Source organism: Chiloscyllium punctatum, chromosome 4, assembly GCF_047496795.1.
Source record: "Chiloscyllium punctatum isolate Juve2018m chromosome 4, sChiPun1.3, whole genome shotgun sequence".
NCBI lineage: Eukaryota > Metazoa > Chordata > Chondrichthyes > Orectolobiformes > Hemiscylliidae > Chiloscyllium > Chiloscyllium punctatum.
In genome coordinates, this window is record NC_092742.1 from 76541218 (window position 1) to 76560088 (window position 18871).

The following is an 18871-nucleotide window of genomic DNA, read 5'->3' on the forward strand; positions in this document are numbered from 1 at the left end:
AATGCTGTGAGCTTCCAAGCCTGCATGACAGTGACTGGACCAAAGTACACAATGCAAAACAAATTGTCGACTTCAGACGGGATCAGCTTACACATTCTATGCAGACTGTTGGTTGTTTCTTGTCGTCTAAAGAGACCAATCAGAAATTCAACACAAAATCAGAAGTTGCTGGAAAAGCTCAGTAGTTCTGGCAGCATCTGTGAAGAGAAATCAAATCCGGTGACCCATCCTCAGAAATCCAATCCTACCCACATGTCCTGCAAATAAACACTGTCTTTGCAGTCTAAGAGCTCAAAGTTAATTCACTCACTTGAAACGCAGCCAGCATAAATTGCCACTTAGTATTCCATTCAAACAACAAGTCTTTAAGACCAAGTTTCTTCAAGACCTCAATGCTGCTTCCTCAGCACGGATGGGTCTTCTCACAGCTCTCATACTATGTGAAATGATACGTGTTAGAAATGATCATTTATGGTTGATTCCTCGATTTCTCTTTCACTATCTGTACTGCAACATTTCCTGTTGTTTTCTGTTCAGTCTGACCTCTGAGTCCATTTTCAGGACATGTTTAGGATGACTGTTAGCATGTTTACCAATATGCTGGATACATAGCATAATCGTATCCAAATCTAGTTTATCTATGGTGTGCTAAACATTAACAGCCCATTAACAGGTTGTAGTGATTTTAAAACAGGAACATTATAGGCGCGTGAAATGGAACCAGCAAGTTATTTATACCCTTCTTGGGGATGTAATCAACCATTACTAAGCCAAGCATTTTTAATGTCTGTTATGGAAGGACACTTGTAGGTTACTGAGGAATAGTAGTCTTGTTTGAGTGTATAGTTAGCTAATTTACTCACAATTTGGTGAAGTAACCAACATTTTGATTATTTTGTACTTTAGTTTATTTATAATCTTGTTGTCATACAGGAAAATCACCAAACGAAAAGGCAAAATTATTCAGAAAATGAAGACTGCTCCATTTTATAGCTACTGGTGAAAAACTGTCAATTCCATGACTGGGTGGTTTACAGTTCAATCATGCCTCTGTACCAGTTGATTCAAGGCTTTGCTGTAAACAAGAGATGGTGAAAGTCACAACAGCAGAATAACAAGTATCTGAAGGCCAGACTGAGGGGTCAATCATGGAGGAGCCATTCTCCCATATGCACACTTTGACACAATGTCCAATAAAAATGTCATATATCCAGACCTCTCTCATTAAGCAACCCCTTTGACCTAATAAATGCTTTTTAAAGTAAATTTTCCCCAAACTTTCTACTTGACAATATTTCAGCTAATTTAAGTCATTGCCAACAAGCAGTAGCTTTTACTGTAGTAATACAAGTGGTTGTGATCATTTGAAATTTTTTATTCTTACATTTGTCCTGATGATTGCAAGGTAAAATGGGTGGCACAGTGGCTCAGCAGTTAGTGCTGCAGCTTCACAGCACCAAGGACCCGGGTTCGATTCCTGCCTTGGGTGACTGTCTGTGTGGAGTTTGCACATTCTTCCCGTGTCTGCGTGGGTTTCCTCCGGGTGCTCCAGTTTCTTCCCATGATCCAAAGCTATGCAGGTCAGGTGGATTAGTCATGCTAAATTACCCATAGTATCAGGTGCATTAGTCAGACGGAAATGGGTTACTCTTCGGAGGGTCGATATGGACTTGTTGGGCTGAAGGGCCTGTTTCCACACTGTAAGGAATCTTAACAAAAAAGCTTTAGCAACATAACCTATTTTCAACTGATATTCAAGTTCAGTTCAGAGGAATTAATTTTTGTTGTGACTCAGTCTCATCAGCAAATCTCTTCAAACATTTGTTTGAATTCATTCAGAAATTTAAGTAAGCCCCTTTTATGGAATATGTGGTGGGTGGAAATGGGATAAATGAAGAATATTTTGAATTTGAAATAGTCACGTGTTCTTCAAGCTTTTTTTGACTTCTCGCTGTCTTTTGAATTTTATAACTAAATTGATGACTGCTTTGTTTTTTTTTATATACCTGTAAGGGATTTATGAGCTGATACGCAGTGTTCTGACAGTGCGTTCTGATTTTAGGTATACCATATGAAGAAGTGGAGGAAGAAGAAAAAGATGAATCTCTGATGGGCAAATTACTTTATCTGGTGCACAAAATCAAAGGAAAGCCAAAGAAAGTTGAAGAGACTCCAAGTGAGGAGGAAGAAAAAGCCCCCAGTAAGTGCCAACATTGTTGAGTGAAATAATAACATGAATTTTAGGGACAATCCATTTCAAAACCTTGACTTCAGGACAGTAGCAGCCAAGCTAATTGCAATAAGATTTCCTTTAATGGAAGTTATGTATTAGGGTGTATTTACATCACACCAAATAAACTGAGCATGAAGTGCTCCTCAGTTTTCTTTAGGATTTAAAAAAAAAATTTGAAATGGCTGACTCAAACCCCATTCTTAGCTCCAGGTTTTCAAATTACGCAGAAGCCTGTGAATGTTTCAGGAACATTGTGTATGTAATGATGTAACAGTGCATGCAAAATATGATTTCTCACCTTGGTCAGCAAAGTAAAAAATGTTTTATTCATTATCTCTCAGTTACTTTTTAAATAACTTTAATTTTTTAAAAATGTAATTGTCAGAATTCACTCCACTGTGCACTTTTGAATGTAAATTGCAGAACACTGTGGTCATACTGGCATCCAGTCTCTGCGATTCCTGCTGATTTCACTTCAGCTACAGTGTGGTCAATTCTGTGGTGGTTCGTGTCAATTTCAATTTACACATCAATGTTGATATCAATAGCGAGTGATACTGAAGTCGGTGTGTAATGTACTCTTTGAGACTGGATATATGCTGCTGATTCTGCAGGGTGTTGTGTTAATGAGTAATACAGCTGAATCTATAGTGATTTCATTGGAGACTGGGTAGAAGGCTAGGAGCAGCAGAATGTAAGGGATTTATTGAGCAAAGAAACTGAGATTTCTATACTATATCATGACAGATTGTTATCAAGGAATTGCTCCCTTTAAAGAGTGAACTGTTGCCAAACCTAAGCAAACTCTTGATTTATAGTTTCATCTTAAGACATTTGAGTAGCTTTTCACGTAAAGCAGTTAGTTATTCTATTTATTTTTAAATGCCAATACTTGTCCAACAATGTTCCTGGAAGTCTTTGCAAAGATTTCAAGTTGATCTGTCAGTTGGTCCATTGGTTATAATGTTTGGTTTTATTCTGCTGTATACATTTTTGAATCTCAGTGATCATCTAACCAATGGTTTTGGGTGACAAGCTTTTCCAGTTTTCTTCAATTGTTGGTTTGATGCTTGCACAAGGATATGAAAAAGAAATCTGATCATCAGGTTGGCATTTCAGCTGAACATTATCTACAATTCTTGTCTCTATGTCTTCCACAATCACAATTTATCCATTACTCAGACATTGCCCAAGATTTTTTTCAAGGTTGTGGTTCTGTTCGCCGAGCTGGGAATTTGTGTTGCAGACGTTTCGTCCCCTGTCTAGGTGACATCCTCAGTGCTTGGGAGCCTCCTGTGAAGCGCTTCTGTAATCTTTCCTCCGGCATTTGTAGTGGTTTGAATCTGCCGCTTCCGGTTGTCAGTTCCAGCTGTGCGTTGCAGTGGTTGGTATATTGGGTCCAGGTCGATGTGCTTATTGATTGAATCTGTGGATGAGTGCCATGCCTCTAGGAATTCCCTGGCTGTTCTCTGTTTGGCTTGTCCTATAATAGTAGTGTTGTCCCAGTCGAATTCATGTTGCTTGTCATCTGCGTGTGTGGCTACTAAGAATAGCTGGTCGTGTCGTTTCGTGGCTAGTTGGTGTTCATGGATGCGGATCGTTAGCTGTCTTCCTGTTTGTCCTATGTAGTGTTTTCTGCAGTCCTTGCATGGGATTTTGTACACTACATTGGTTTTGCTCATGCTGGGTATCGGGTCCTTCGTTCTGGTGAGTTGTTGTCTGAGCGTGGCTGTTGGTTTGTGTGCTGTTATAAGTCCTAGTGGTGGCAGTAGTCTGGCTGTCAGTTCGGAAATGCTCTTGATGTATGGTAGTGTGGCTAGTCCTTTGGGTTGTGGCATGTCCTCCTTCCGTTGTCTTTCCCTTAGGCATCTGTTGATGAAATTGCACGGGTATCCGTTTTTGGCGAACACATTGTATAGGTGTTCTTCCTCTTTTTGCAGTTCTGGTGTACTGCAGTGTGTTGTGGCCCTTTTGAATAGTGTCTTGATGCAACTTCTTTTGTGTGTGTTGGAGTGGTTGCTTTCATAGTTTAGGACTTGGTCTGTGTGTGTGGCTTTCCTGTAAACCTTTGTGGTGAATTCTCCATTAGGGGGTTCTCTGTACACTACAAATACCGGAGGAAAGATCACAGAAGCGCTTCACAGGAGGCTCCCAAGCACTGAGGATGTCACCTAGACAGGGGATGAAACGTCTGCAACACAAATTCCCGGCTCGGCGAACAGAACCATAACAACGAGCACCCGAGCTACAAATCTTCTCACAAACTTTGAATTTTGGTCTAGGCCTGGGAGATGTTAGAAAAATGTGCATGTGAACAGCATCTGTTTATTCCATGGCACAATACAGCTTGGGCAACAGTCCAAATTCAAAGTCGGGAAGTGAGTGAAACATGAACTTGACCCAACAGTATCTAACTGATAACATTTCTTTATCCACCAGTTCTGCTAATCTATTTGCAGTTCACATTACAGGACATGGAAGTTCTAAAATGTTACACCTCCACCAGTAGATTGGGGGTGTCCATCCCCATTGTACTGGCTTAAGTGACTGCTTTCATTGATAAAGTCCTAAGTCTTAGCTGATTCAGTTGTATCAAGTGTCAAGGAAGTATAATATATGGGGTCATTAATAGCAGAGCTCCTCAAATAGCTTTCAAAATAAAATGTGGTATCCTACAATCCTCGTCTAAAAGAACATTTTGATTGTTTGTCTGTTCTTAATCCTGGAGACTTCCTTTAAGAAAATAAGGAGATTGAGTTGAGTAACTAAGTTGTCAGCCTTATACCAAAAAGGCTGTTGAGAAGTTACCAGTTCTGATAGCTTTGGATGGACATGCAATGATGTATTGAGACTGTCAGTTGAAGTGCTGGATACCAGTGTATTCACTTGGATTCATTTGATTTATCCACAAAGAGAACTCAGTATATATTTCCATAAGCTCAGTTAAACAGTAGTGGCTGGGAAAATATTAGGATCAATTATCAGGGATATCATAAAAAAAACCCACAAAAATGTAACATTGTGACTACAAATGAGACAGAGACCAAAGGTGATGTGCCATTTCATAGCTGTACAACTGGTGCAGTTCATATTCAGTATCTATGTATGTAATTGTCTATGCTGACTTCCCAAAACTATTGAAAAGATCTTAACAAGATATTAGCATTAAAGTAAAAGCACACAGAGCTGAAAGTTCACCTTGTGGGTTGAAAGCCTCATTGTCTCTTAGTTTTCAATCATCAAGACTTCAATGGTTTGGAATTCTCTTCCTAATTCCCTCCATTTAGCGATAGGGTCTTTGCAATTTTAAAAGCCTGTTGAAAACACAACCTTTTCTTTAACCACACCTTTGGTTACCACTTGTAAACCTCTTCTTTTTACTTCATACTTGAGGCTGGTTTGTTCCCCTTTTTTGGGTACAGTGCTTTCAGGAACATTACTCAACAGAAGGAGCTATCCAAGTGTAAATGACTTCTGTTGTCTAATATTATTCTTAATTTGTCTCCCTTTCAGCCAACTTGACACAACTGATCTCACAGACTATAGTGCACTGGTCTCAGGAATCCTACATTCAAGATCCAGAGCTGATTAAAACCATGTTTAGCCTTTTGCGGCGACAGTATGATGCAGTTGGTGAGCTGCTACAAGCCATGCGGAAAGCATATACCATCAGTGCTGCCTCGGTCCAGGAAACGGTCAGTCTACTGGTTTCCCTTGGGCGCATTCGATCCCTCCTCAGTGTGAGAATGGGGAAGGAAGAAGAAATGCTTATGATTCGTGGATTAGGGTATGGATGTGCTTTGGTTGTTTTAATTGGTTTGTATAGGCTAAAGATGCACGTTGTTAGAATAATGTAATGATATAACGTAGTGCTGAAACATTTGCAGCAAACTTCATCGAGAAGCGCCAAATGGATGACCCATCATTGACTCCTCCAGTGGTCCCCAGATGCCAGTCTTCAGTCAATTTGATTCACTCCATGTAACATCAAGAAACAGTTTCGGACACTGGTTACTGTAAAGGCTATTGTCCCTGATGACAATCCAGCAATAGTATTGAAGACTTCTGCTCCCGAACTTGCCTCTCCCCAAGCCAAGTTGTTCTAGTACAGGTACAACACTGGCATCTACCCGACAATATGGAAAATGATCCTGATATACCCTGTACACAAAAAGCAGGACAAATCTACCCCAGCTAATTCCGGCCCCATCGGTCTACTCCTGATCATCAGTAAAGTGATGGGAGGTGTCATTAATAGTGCTGTCAAGCAGCACCTGCTCAGCAATAATCTGCTCATTTTGGGTTCTGCCAGGGCCACTCAGCTCCTGACCTCATTACAGCCTTGGTTCAAACATGGACAAAAGAGCTAAATTCCAGAGGTGATGTGAGAGTGACAGCCCTTGACATCAAGGCCAAACTCAACTGAGTGTGAAATTTTGGTGTCCGAGCACAACTGAATCAATGGGTATCACGGCAAACTCTCTGCTGATTGGAGGCATAACTGGCACATAGGATGGTGATTATGGGTGTGGGATGTCAATCATCTCAGCTCTATGGCACCTCAGCTCTGGGACCTCTCAGCTGGAATTTCCTAGGGTACTGTCGTAGGCCCAATTATCTTCAAGCTACCTCATCAATGACCTTTCCTCCATCATAAGGTCAGAAGTGGGAATGTTTGCTGATGATGGCACTATATTCAGCACCATTCATGACTCCTCAGATATTGAAGCTGTCTATGTTCAAATGCAGTAAGATCTGGACAGTATCCAGGCTTGGCTGGCAATTGGCAGATGACAATTGTGCCAAACCAATGGCAGGCAATGACTGTCTCCAATGATCTAACCATTGCCCTGGATATTCAATGTTGTTACCATCACTGAAACCCCCCACTATCAGCATTATTTGCATTACCATTAACCAGAACGTAACTGAACTTGCCACAAAAACACAGTGGCTACAAGAGCAGATCAGAGGCTAGGAATACCATGGCTAGTAACTTACCTCCTGACTTGCCAAAGTCTAACCATCATCTCCAAGACACAAGTCAGGAGTGTGATGGAATACTCCCCACTTGTCTGGATGAGTACAGCTCCAACAGCACTCAAGAAGCTTGACACCATTCAGGACAAAGCAGTCAACTTGATTGGCTCCACATCCATTCCTTCCACCATGAACACTTAGTAGCAGCAGTGTGTACCATCGAAAAGGTGCATTGCAGAAATTCCTCAGACAGCATCTTCCAAATCCAGGATCACTTCTATCTAGAAGGACAAGAGCAACGGAAACATGGGAACATCACCTCCTTCAAGTTCCCTCCAAGCCACTGACCATCCTGACTTGGAAATATATCACTGTTCCTTCACTATTGCTAGAATAAAAATGCTGGAATTCCCTCTCTAAGGGTGTTGTAGTCAACCTATAAGATATGGACTGCATCAGTTCAAGAAGGCAGCTCACCACCACTTTCTCAAGGGTAACTACGATGGGTAATAAATGCTGGCCAGTCAGCAATGACCATGTTCCACAAGTGAATAAAAAAAAAAAATTTTCTGTAAGATTACATTTCTTACAGGTGTCATGAGCTCTGATTTTCCTTGGAGGAAATGTGAGGCTGAAAAGATAGAGATGTAACATATAAACATGACTATCATGGCAGACAGGCATGTGGCCTGAAATATCACAGAAGATGAAGTTCTTTCCAGTGTATCAGCAAGGAGATTTTGTCATACAGAACTCACAATTGACACCGGTTTGTTGAAGTTAGTCAATGTCAATTCGGATAGTGGTACAATTGGTGTAATTGTCATTTATGGAGGGGTGAAAACTGACCAGACAACTGATCACTATCCTGGACACCATGCTGGAAGTTTGAGGATGAATAAGGATAAAACCTAACTTAACTATAATGCTGTTTGATCAAAAACCTGCCGACATTGACAGCAATGGCTCAGGTGTCAATGACTCTAATTTGAGATACAAGAATTTTCAGTGCCAGTAGAAGCTGGCAGCCATCAGAAAAAGGGGGAATGTGAGAATTGTTCACCTTAAAAATAAAAACAGATTTAGCATAGAGAATTCCTACTTCAGGTCAATTGTGGTTCAATTAATCGTGTATTAATTTCAGTCTTGTTATTACATATTCTTCAGGGATATCATGAACAACAAAGTATTCTATCAACATCCAAATTTGATGAGAGTGCTAGGCATGCATGAGACAGTCATGGACGTGATGGTGAATGTACTTGGAGGAAATAAATCACAGGTAATTTGCATTGAGCAGATAAAAGTCTTTATAGAATTGTAATGCTCTTGAAGTAATTTGATGTGGAACTTTAGTATTTATCCACAATTTGTTTTGAATGTCTTAGTGATGCAGTACAAATAGTGGAAATCTAAATATTAACCACTTGACTATTTCACTTGATGAATAAGCGTTTGAGAAAAGTAACTGCTGCTAGCATTGGGACTAACAGTCTGATTGTTAACTCTGCAGGTAAATGGATTCTAAGTGGGTTAATTTCTTGCCTTTTTAGCAGATTTAAATTTGAATTTAAATGTAGGATGTATGTTCGAGAGGTACATGGATAACAGGAAAGTCATTAAGTTGTAAATAGTGAGGAGCATATCCATAAAATGCAGGAGGGTATCAATGAACTGGTCAAGTAAACCGAACAGTCGCAAATGAAATCCATCCTGGACAAATGTGAAGTAATGCAACAGGGAAGAGCTAACAAGGAAAGGGACTCCAGTGTGAATGGTAGAATCATAAATGTACTGAAGATCAGAATGACTTTGGTGCAAGTGTCCATAGATCCCTGAAGAGAGCAGGGACGATAGATAGGATGGTTAAGGCGGCCTAGGGAATACTTGCCTCTCTTAGCCAAGGAATAGAACACAAAGAAAGAGGTTATGCTGGAACTGTATAAAATGCTGATTAAGTCACAACTGGAGTACTGTGTGCAGTTCTGGTCACCCATATTACAGGAAGGGTGTGATTGCACTACAGCAGGTGCAGAGGAGATTTATTGGATTGCTGCCTGTTTGGAGGTTCTGAGTTGTGGGGAAAGATTCAACAGGCTTGGGTTGTTTTCCTTGGATCAGTGCAAGTTGAGAAGGACCTGTCACAGGTATATAAGATCATGAGAGGCATAGATAAAGTGGACAGGAAGGCTCTTTTCCCATTGCAACAGGGCTGAATAACCTCTCAGCATCTATTGCTGTGGAACCTCTCAGAAACTTATGTTTCAATAAAATAATGTCCCCATTCTTAAACTCTGAATGGACACCTGACCTGCTGAACCATGCCTCATAGGAAAATCCCTTCATCCCAGAAATTAGATCCAGTACTACTTGCACTGTGGTAATATTATGGGCCAATATGCTGATTAATACTTTCATTTTACCTGTTAAGGGAGATACCCAGAAATCTGTTTTTGCTCAGCACTGAATCACAGAAGGAAATAAAGCCCATTCAAGGAGCTGGACAAAGCTGACCTGAACATTTACATCCTTCGAGTGTCTCTGCCACTTTTCTGAATGCTTAGAATCGATGATTCAATGATTCTAAAGCAAGCTCAAAAATTGCTCCTGGCTTTAACTATTCAAGTTTGTTTCAAGTTGCTAAATTTGTGAAAGAGCAGATTTCAACCTTGGTGCGATATGAATCAGTGGGTCATGTGAATAGGTGTGAGAGGTGAAGTTTTAGGGTGAACTGTCTCAGAAACTTGGAACAAAGTCCCAAAGAACCGAGGTAGGCCTTCCATCCAGCTAAATACTTTTCTTGTGCATTACCATGGAGTCTACTCCCCGGGTCACTGGGGCTGCTCAACCCTATTCCCACTTCTCTGAATAAGGATTGAATCATAGGATCCCTACAGTGCAGAAACAGGCCGTTTAGTCCATTGAGTCTCTGACCCTCTGGAGATCAGCCCAATCACAGATCCACCACACCCCTTCTACCCCATCCCCATAACCCCCATTTTCCATGGCTAATCCATCTTACCTGCACATTCATGGAGACTATGGGGCAATTTAGCATGGTTCATCCACCTAACCTGCACATCTTCCAACAGCGGGAGGAAACCTGAGCACCCGGAGAAGCCCATGTAGATATGGGGAGAATGTGCATTCTCTGCACAGAGAGTCACCCAAGGCTGGATTCGAACTTGGGTCCCTGCCACTCAGTGTGCCGCCTGTAATTTGATTGGATCCAACAGGTCACTCTAACCTGGGGTAGGTCAGCTTTGTCAGGAAATGCCATGCTCCTGAAAATCCACAGACAATACAACTCCTCTAGTCATGTGAAAAACTGTCCCCCTCTCCTCCACCCCCAAACTTCCTTATCTCAGCCTGGGCCTCAAAGTCTGTATAGCAACCAAATCATCTGGGCTTGTCTTCCAGCAAGATTTGGAGGAGGCCACATGACTCCTTTCACCAATCTATTTTAGATCAAGTTGAACACAGTGCCAAAATATAACAGATTTATAAACTTCCTATCTATAATATTTTCTCTTTCCAAATATACTGCCAGACCGCATGTATATTTTCAACATTTTCTTTTATTCACCCTTGCTGAATCCTGTCAACTGTGATTGTGTGTGAAAGTTGAACTTGTTTATAAAATGAAGGACAACATTAACACAGCATAACATTAAGATTGACACATAAAGTGAAGTGGATAACTTCTTCCTCTTAAATGTTTTAAGGAAATGAGACCATCTCTGGAACTTGTTTGAATCCCAAAATCTTAGACAAGTGTTTCAGTTGAGCTAGTCACCTGTTGGAGGGAAGATAAGTTAGATCAGGTAGATCATCATTGAGAGATTCTTCCTCCACTTTCGTGCAACTCTTGGCTTAACTGCCATTCTATCTCACAAGGTGAATGTTTAAAAGAGGTTTACCTTAATCAAAAATGTATTAGTAATGATAATGTATCCTGGGTTATTTGGCATTTATTCCTTCTAATTTATGTTTGACAATATGCGGAGATTTTAAAAATGAATTTTACGCTCAGCCGCGAGTTAAAAACTTTCACTGGGTAGTATTTAAACTTGGTGTTTACTTCATTGCATTGTGCTCAGCAATGTTTTTTTAAAAATCTTTCTTTTTGTCTTTGTTTTAGGAGATTGCTTTCCCTGAAATGGTAGCTAGCTGCTGTCGATTCCTCTGCTACTTCTGTCGTATCAGCCGTCAGAACCAGAAGGCCATGTTTGACCATCTCAGTTACTTGCTGGAAAATAGCAGTGTTGGACTGGGTACCTAGTTTAATTTTAACCGATGAGGTCATTCCATGTGAATAGATAGGTGTCACAACACTGATCTTGTGCTCAGAGGTCAGGACGAGACAAGATCTCTGGTTTCTGCGGTCCACGTTTGCCAAGCACCGAGGTCTTTTCTTTTTCACCTGTTCAAATAGTTGGAAGGCTGGCAGAGAATGCTTTTTAGATCCCAGATTAGAACAAAAAAAATGTTTTCTGGGTAACTAGGTTTTGCAAAGGTTCTTGATTGAACATCCAGCTCTGCCGCCTGGTTCGAAAAGATGCAACATTTTCTTGATGTTTTCTCCCCTTATTTCTTTCGCTGATGTTTTGCATGTAATGCAGTTTTTAATGCAGATTGTATTTTTCCAGAATACAAGAAATGGGAGTGTGTCATATGCATTCCGAACCTCCTACATGAACATTTGATATGAGCACTTACTTATGTGAATATATTTAGTTACGTCATGACAACGTTATTAGTAGAAAATGAAAAAGAATTGACCAGCTGACAAGGTGAATGGTAGATGGACTGATTGCTTAGTGAATTTAATACTGGAATTCTCTAGCCATGCTTTATCGGCTGTACAGTCATACTCCATTGGTAACTTTGGGAGAGGCTGCCCTCTGTTGTATGAATGGTCAAAATGCAAACACATTTCCCTGTGTCAGCTACGGTATCCTGTCTTATATATTTACACCATGCATATTGGCTGCTGAGGGCTGATTTATATGATGTAAGTGGTAGAGTTTACATCAGGTTAAACCTATTTGTTTTCTGCACGTAGCGTCACCCAGCATGCGAGGTTCTACTCCTCTGGATGTGGCAGCTGCCTCTGTCATGGATAACAATGAGCTTGCTCTGGACTTGCAGGAGCCTGACTTGGATAAGGTAATGCACCTAATATGGGGGTTTTTTCTTCCTCTGATTTTGTTTGGAGACAGTGTGAAAGCATCCTGCCTGAAGTGTACTGTACACATCCCATAATAATGACAATTTAACTACTGTTGAGCTTCATTAAAATTTAAGCAAAGACTGAGTGTAAATGATGCACCGTTGACAATTCAGCAAAAGAAAGAGTAGTATTGGTCCATTGTCGCCAATTTGGTCCATCCATTGGTGATTAGTAAGCCTGCTCAAATCAACAAGAATTATTTACAGTTTCTTACCCACTGAACCAGTTTAGTTGCTTTGAATTTGGTTTTTTTTTCTGTTGAGTCAATTTCTCCCCCCAGCTCCCTGCATTGTTCACTCATCTGATCAATCTACGTTCAGTTACCAATGCCAGAATCCATTCTGTAATTCGGTGTCTCAGATGTCAGCCCTTTCTTAAACTCCACTGCAATCTGTGTTGGAGAGCACAGTTAAGTGGACAAAATTATGTCAGTCAGTAGATGGAGCACAAGACAAGTGAAGTGTGGATATGAAGAATAATGAGTCATAGAGTTATACAACACAGAAACAGTCCCTTCAGTCAACTTATCCATGCCAACCAGATATCCGAAACTAATCTAGTTCCATTTGCCAATATTTGGCCCATATCCCTCTAAACTGTTCCTATTCATATCTCTGTCTATATGGTTTTTAAAGTTTGTAATCTTATAGCAGCTCCCTCCATAAACATCTCACCCTCTGTGTGAAAAGGTTGCCCCTTAGCACCCTTTTAAGTTTTTCTCCTCTCACCTTAACCTACGCCCTCTATTTTTGGATTCTCTCTACACTGGGGAAAAGATCTTGGCTATTCATCCTATCCATGCCGCTCATGATATTATAAACCTCTTTTAAGGTCCCCCCACAGCCTCCGACGGCCAAGGGAAAATACTCAGCTCAAACCCTCTAACCCCAGCAATACCCTTATAAATCTTTACTGAACTATTTCAAGTTTGACAACAAATTTCCTAAGGCAGAGAGACCAGAATTGAGTACAGTATTCCAAAAGTAGCCTAACCAATGTCCTGTACAGCTGCAACATGACATCCCAACTCCTACACTCAATGCACTGGCCAATAATGGCAAACATAGCAGGGTGCTGGTGGAGGAAGAATAATTTTGATCTTAAGATTTCTCTTTGGTTCTGGATGTGTGAAGCAGCTAACTATTCTCAGCGGGCTGGATGTGAGTTGGTGGGGTGGTGACAGGATGAACTTTCTGTACTGAGATGGTCAATTATCCAAGAAAGATCAAGTGAATGAGTTCACCTGTGATAACCCTGTGTTTTTGTCTTACAAAGGGACTACACTTCAAGAGTAGTTTACTGGCTGTAAACACTTCAGGGCAGCCAGAAATAGTGACAAAGGCTTTTTAAATGCATGTCTTTGTATCCTTTTTGCCTTCACAAATCCTTGGCAGATTGTGGATGGGATATGATGGGTGCAAGTGTTGAAGTTAACTTAAGATGAAAGTGCTGCTGCTTCTGTCATACACTAATAACATTCTGTAGTAATCCCAGATTCAGTAAAATTATATTTCTTTCTCACAAGGTAAAATATTACAACCAATCTTGACAGAACTAGCTTGAATTTAACTTGCACTTTCATCTAAACAACAGTTGTAAAATCAATAGTATGAGCTAGCAGTTAGCCCTGAAATGTATTAGGTTCTATTGTTGAATAATCTATATGTAACGGCCTCTAAAATCAGAAATTTGATGTTTATTTTGCTGCAGCCTCCTCATAAAGCAGTATATATGAAAACATCTATAGAGGAAGTTCAGGTGCAGTACTACTTAAGGACAAATAAATAAAAAGTTTCCCCTGCATTACATGAATTTGAGTTACAATGCTACAATAGTGTTATGCTAGCTTTCACCTTATGAAAATGAAGCTCATATTGAGAATGGATGTTTGGAACAAATATTTATTTGCAGGATCGGAAAATATAGGAACTACTAAGATGTTTGTGAATAGATTTTAATTGTGCAGAATTATCACTTGTTTTCTGTCATTTTCTCTACATTTTGTACAGTGTTAATGTGATTTGTGATTAAATTAGCAGGAATGTGCAACTGTTTATCTATAATTTAGTATGAAATATTTTAATTTGTTCACTGATTAAATTTCACTCAGATCATTGGATCTATTCCCAATAGATTAACTTTAGCTAGTACAGTACTTACATCAGTTCAAGTTCAAATGTAGATAATAGAACAGCACAATTATGTAGATTTACAAGTTGTGACAGTTGATGCTCATCAGGTCTTTGATGAACAGATTATGTGAAACATCAGTAATTTTACTGTTTTAGACTGGATATTGACTTATGAAGGTCTGCATTGTGACAAGATAAGGTGAAAGAAACATGGGGATTTTAAAACCTCTCGACTGAAGGATTTAATTAAAATTGTTATGTATTTAAATAAGAGACAAGTGACAAAAATTAATATTTACATTTGACAGGTTGTGACCTACCTGGCGGGTTGTGGCTTACAAAGTTGCCCCATGCTAGTGGCCAAGGGTTATCCTGATATTGGTTGGAATCCTATTGAAGGGGAACGTTACCTGCTTTTCTTACGATTCGCAGTGTTTGTCAATGGTAGGTTTGATGCCTTGATTTCTTATTGTAGTTGTATGGTAAGCTTAAAAAAAAATCTGGATATATCATGGTAAAGTCAAAGTCTTGGAAATTATCTGTCTTGACAAGGCATGGATTTGATTTTGGAGAAATTTTTTAATTTTTCTCATTCAAAAAAAAAGTCTCCTTCCATTCAGTTTCCCTTGCTCTTCATTGTTCTGGCACCTTCTCCCAATCCTCTTTCTCTGACATTGAACAGAATTACTGTGGCTCCTAGTCACCAGTCTCCCTGAGCCACGCTGCTCCAGAAAACAATTTACTATTGATTAATGATGTGGTGTGTTGGAGTTGCTATGGTAACATGCAAGTTATAACATGGAACCATGGGTGGTGATGGCAGAGGCTCAAACATTCTTTCCATCAGAAATCTCTTTCTGTTACCAACTGTTACTCTCTCTTACTCACTTTGGTGTGGGTTAGAAGGATTTGGAGGTTGACTCTCAACCTGATTAGCTGTGATATAACATGTTTTGCAATGGGGCCCTACCTTTAAAATTGCATGTAACAGTACGAGACTTCCATTATGAATAGGGAAGGAGAGGTAATGGCACTTATGGGATGCACAAAACGATTGGTTGCTGATGATGTTAGATTTGGATATCAATAACTTTAAATTAGTGTTGCCAGCAGCAACAGCACTGAGAATTCCACTGTGGCAAAACTCTCTCCATTGTCAGTTCAATTTTTCTTGCTTTTCTCTCTGCCTCTTTCCATGCTCCCTTCTTGTTGGTTTAACTCTAACGTCTTTGCATTTCCACTCTCCCCTGTCCAAAATGTTTTCACATTTTTGTCTGTTCCTTCTGTTTGGCTGAAAGAGATTGCTACCTATAGTAAAAAGGGGGGAAGAAACTCACCTGATGAATTACAGGTGAACTACAGTTGAGAATTAAATATGTCACAGAAATACGTCACTGAAATACAATGATTAGGGGGAAGAAGCAGATGTAGTTTCACTCAAAACCCATTCATTTGCGCAGAATGAAAAATCAAGCCCAATTTTAGTGATACTGTAGCCCTGCTCTATTCACCCTATTACTTTGCAAGTCATCCTGGAATAGCTTGTTTCCCCCTTCACCAAAATAAAATTATCACTTCAAATAGTTAACATAACTTTAATGTGAACTCAGAATGATTTCATTCTGAAATAGCACTGCTTGGGGGAGGGAGCAGTTATTTTATAACACATTGGCAATCATAATGGAAAAACATGTGAAGGGCTACTATTCTCAGAGTAAACGAGTAGAACTCTTGGGAGTTCTATCAACCACAGAGACCAGATCTTGAAGGTGACTTCTTCTTCTGCTTGAATTCTCTACCCAAAAAAAGGTCCAAATCACAGCACCCCAACCTCCCGAGAGATATGCCTGGAATCAATCCCAGCTAGAATGGGGTTTGAAACCTGTGCTGTTGCCACAATCTGATCCACCAGCCAACTGTCTCACAACCCCTCTGTCCCTAAGCAGTCTGAGTTGCTGTGACACCACACACTTTTACATGCATGTTAGAGCCTGGAGCCACAGATATTTATGGGCTCCAACATTTTATATTACATGGTTGACCGGGAAGCTCTTCTGCATTTCACAGTCTCCATTGATACTTGTTGGAGATTAATACCCAATCCTTTTTTTGCTAGATTGGGAACTTGTTTGGCCATTGAGTTCTGTTCTTGGACTTGAACTAAGAGCTTCTGGTTCAGAGGTGGGGATGTGCCACATGATTTCTTGAAGAAAACTACAGCTACCGGAATGAAAGTTATGGTTGATTAGTGCGGCCTGACACAAGAGTCATTTAAGATCCCATATAGCATTGGAGAGACACAGCACATTTCTGGAGGCAAGATATAATGGGTGCCATTTTGGCCTGGGCATGAGTGAGCAGGCAGTGAATGCCCACTGGAAGTTGGCAAAAAGGACAGATCATAATACCAATCAAAATAAACTGCTGATTTGCCATTAGCTCTACCATTTTTGGTGTTGTGGTTCTGTTCGCCAAGCTGGGAATTTGTCTTGCAAACGTTTCGTCCCCTGTCTAGGTGACATCCTCAGTGCTTGGGAGCCTCCTGTGAAGCGCTTCTGTGCTGTTTCCTCCGGCATTTATAGTGGCCTGTCTCTGCCGCTTCCGGTTGTCAGTTCGAGCTGTCCACTGTAGTGGCCGGTATATTGGGTCCAGGTCGATGTGTTTGTTGATAGAGTCTGTGGATGAGTGCCACAGACCTGGACCCAATATACCGGCCACTACAATGGACAGCTCGAACTGGCAACCGGAAGCGGCAGAGACAAACCACTATAAATACCGGAGAAAACAGCACAGAAGCGCTTCACAGGAGGCTCCCAAGCACTGAGGATGTCACCTGGGCAGGAGATGAAACGTTTGCAAGACAAATTCCCAGCTCGGCGAACAGAACCACAACAACGAGCACCCGAGCTACAAATCTTCTACCAAACTTTGAACCATTTTGGTGTTTCAGTTAATGCCATTTCCAAATCATGCATAACCCCCCCAGTATTGCTCTTTAAAGGGACTGTCTACTTACAAATTAATTGCTGTTGATTTCCTCTGGAAGTTGCTGCAATTCTATAAGATACTGGAGCTTTCAGTTGTTGCATTAATCTGCAGGAACCAGTTTGGCAGGAGTTTGAGAACTTTTTGATGACATTGCACTTCTGCACGAACATTATCAAAATGCTGTGGATACTCCAATTCTGAAATAAAAATAGAAAATGCTGGATAAGTTCAGCAAGTCTGGCAGCATCTGAGGAGAGAGAAACACAGAGTTAATGTTTCAATTCTTGCTGAAACTGAAAGCGGAAAATGGTAGTTTTTAATCTATTGAGAAAAGGGTGAGAGGAGGGAGTGAACAAGTGAAATGGTGAGCGTGCTCAGAGCACAGAAAAGGATGTGCTAATGGTAGTAAAGGAGCAAGGGAAGAGGGGACACAACATTAATGACCCTTTTTATTAAGCTGAATCTTCTGTAATGAACTCAGCCATGCATAATACCAGTAACCACCATCATAATTCTATTCTAGAGTCATACAGCTTGAAAACAGACCCTTTGGTCTAACCAGTCCATGCCGAACATAATCCCAAACTAAACTAGTCCCACCTACCTGCTGCTGGCACGTATCCCTCCAAACTTTTCCTGTTCATTTACTCATCCAAATGTCTTTTAAATGTTATGATTATATCCACATGCACTAAATTCCCTCAGGAAGTTCAGTCCATATGTGAACCACCCTCTGCATAAAATTTGCCCCTCATGTCTTTTTTAAATCTCTCTCCTCTCACCTTAAAATGTGCCCCCTAGTCTTGAAATCCTCATCCTCGGGAAAAGACAACTACCATTCACTCTATCCATCCCCCTTATTATTTTATAAACTTCTATCAGGATGCCTCTCCAGCTCCTACGCTCAGTGAAAAAAGTCCCAGCCTATTCAGCCTTTCTTTATAACTCAAACTTTCCACACCCAGCAACATCCTGGTAAATCTCTTCTGAACCCTCCACACTGTCCCTTTCCTCTATCAATGCACCTGCTTGACCACAATGCATAAATAAAAGCCATCACAACCAGAGACAGCAGGAGCTGCACAGGCAGATCCAGACGCCCTAATGGAGGAGATGGTGCTGACCATTTCTGCTTCTTTCCGTCTGTGAAGAGTTATTAAAGTACTGAATTTTAGAGTATCACAGTTGTTTTGCTCTTCTTCCATCTCTTCCAAATTCGAATCCGTTGTAGCCTGACTTGCAGTTATTGTAATCACAAGGCCTGTTCAATTTAAGAAGTAGTGGCATCAACTACCACAATGTAAC

The 18871-nt window shown here is 40.5% G+C and overlaps 1 protein-coding gene across 9 annotated transcripts in view; it reads left to right on the top strand.

Moving 5' to 3' along the window:
- ryr3 (ryanodine receptor 3) overlaps positions 1–18871 on the top strand; it is a 382820-nt gene that overhangs the window by 207139 nt on the left and 156810 nt on the right. For all 9 annotated transcript variants that reach the window (XM_072569064.1, XM_072569065.1, XM_072569067.1 and 6 more), the window contains 6 exons: positions 2063–2200; positions 5747–6020; positions 8381–8495; positions 11355–11487; positions 12279–12382; positions 14887–15022. In XM_072569064.1, the coding sequence (XP_072425165.1) occupies positions 2063–2200; positions 5747–6020; positions 8381–8495; positions 11355–11487; positions 12279–12382; positions 14887–15022 (900 nt within the window). The remainder of the gene's footprint in view (positions 1–2062; positions 2201–5746; positions 6021–8380; positions 8496–11354; positions 11488–12278; positions 12383–14886; positions 15023–18871) is intronic.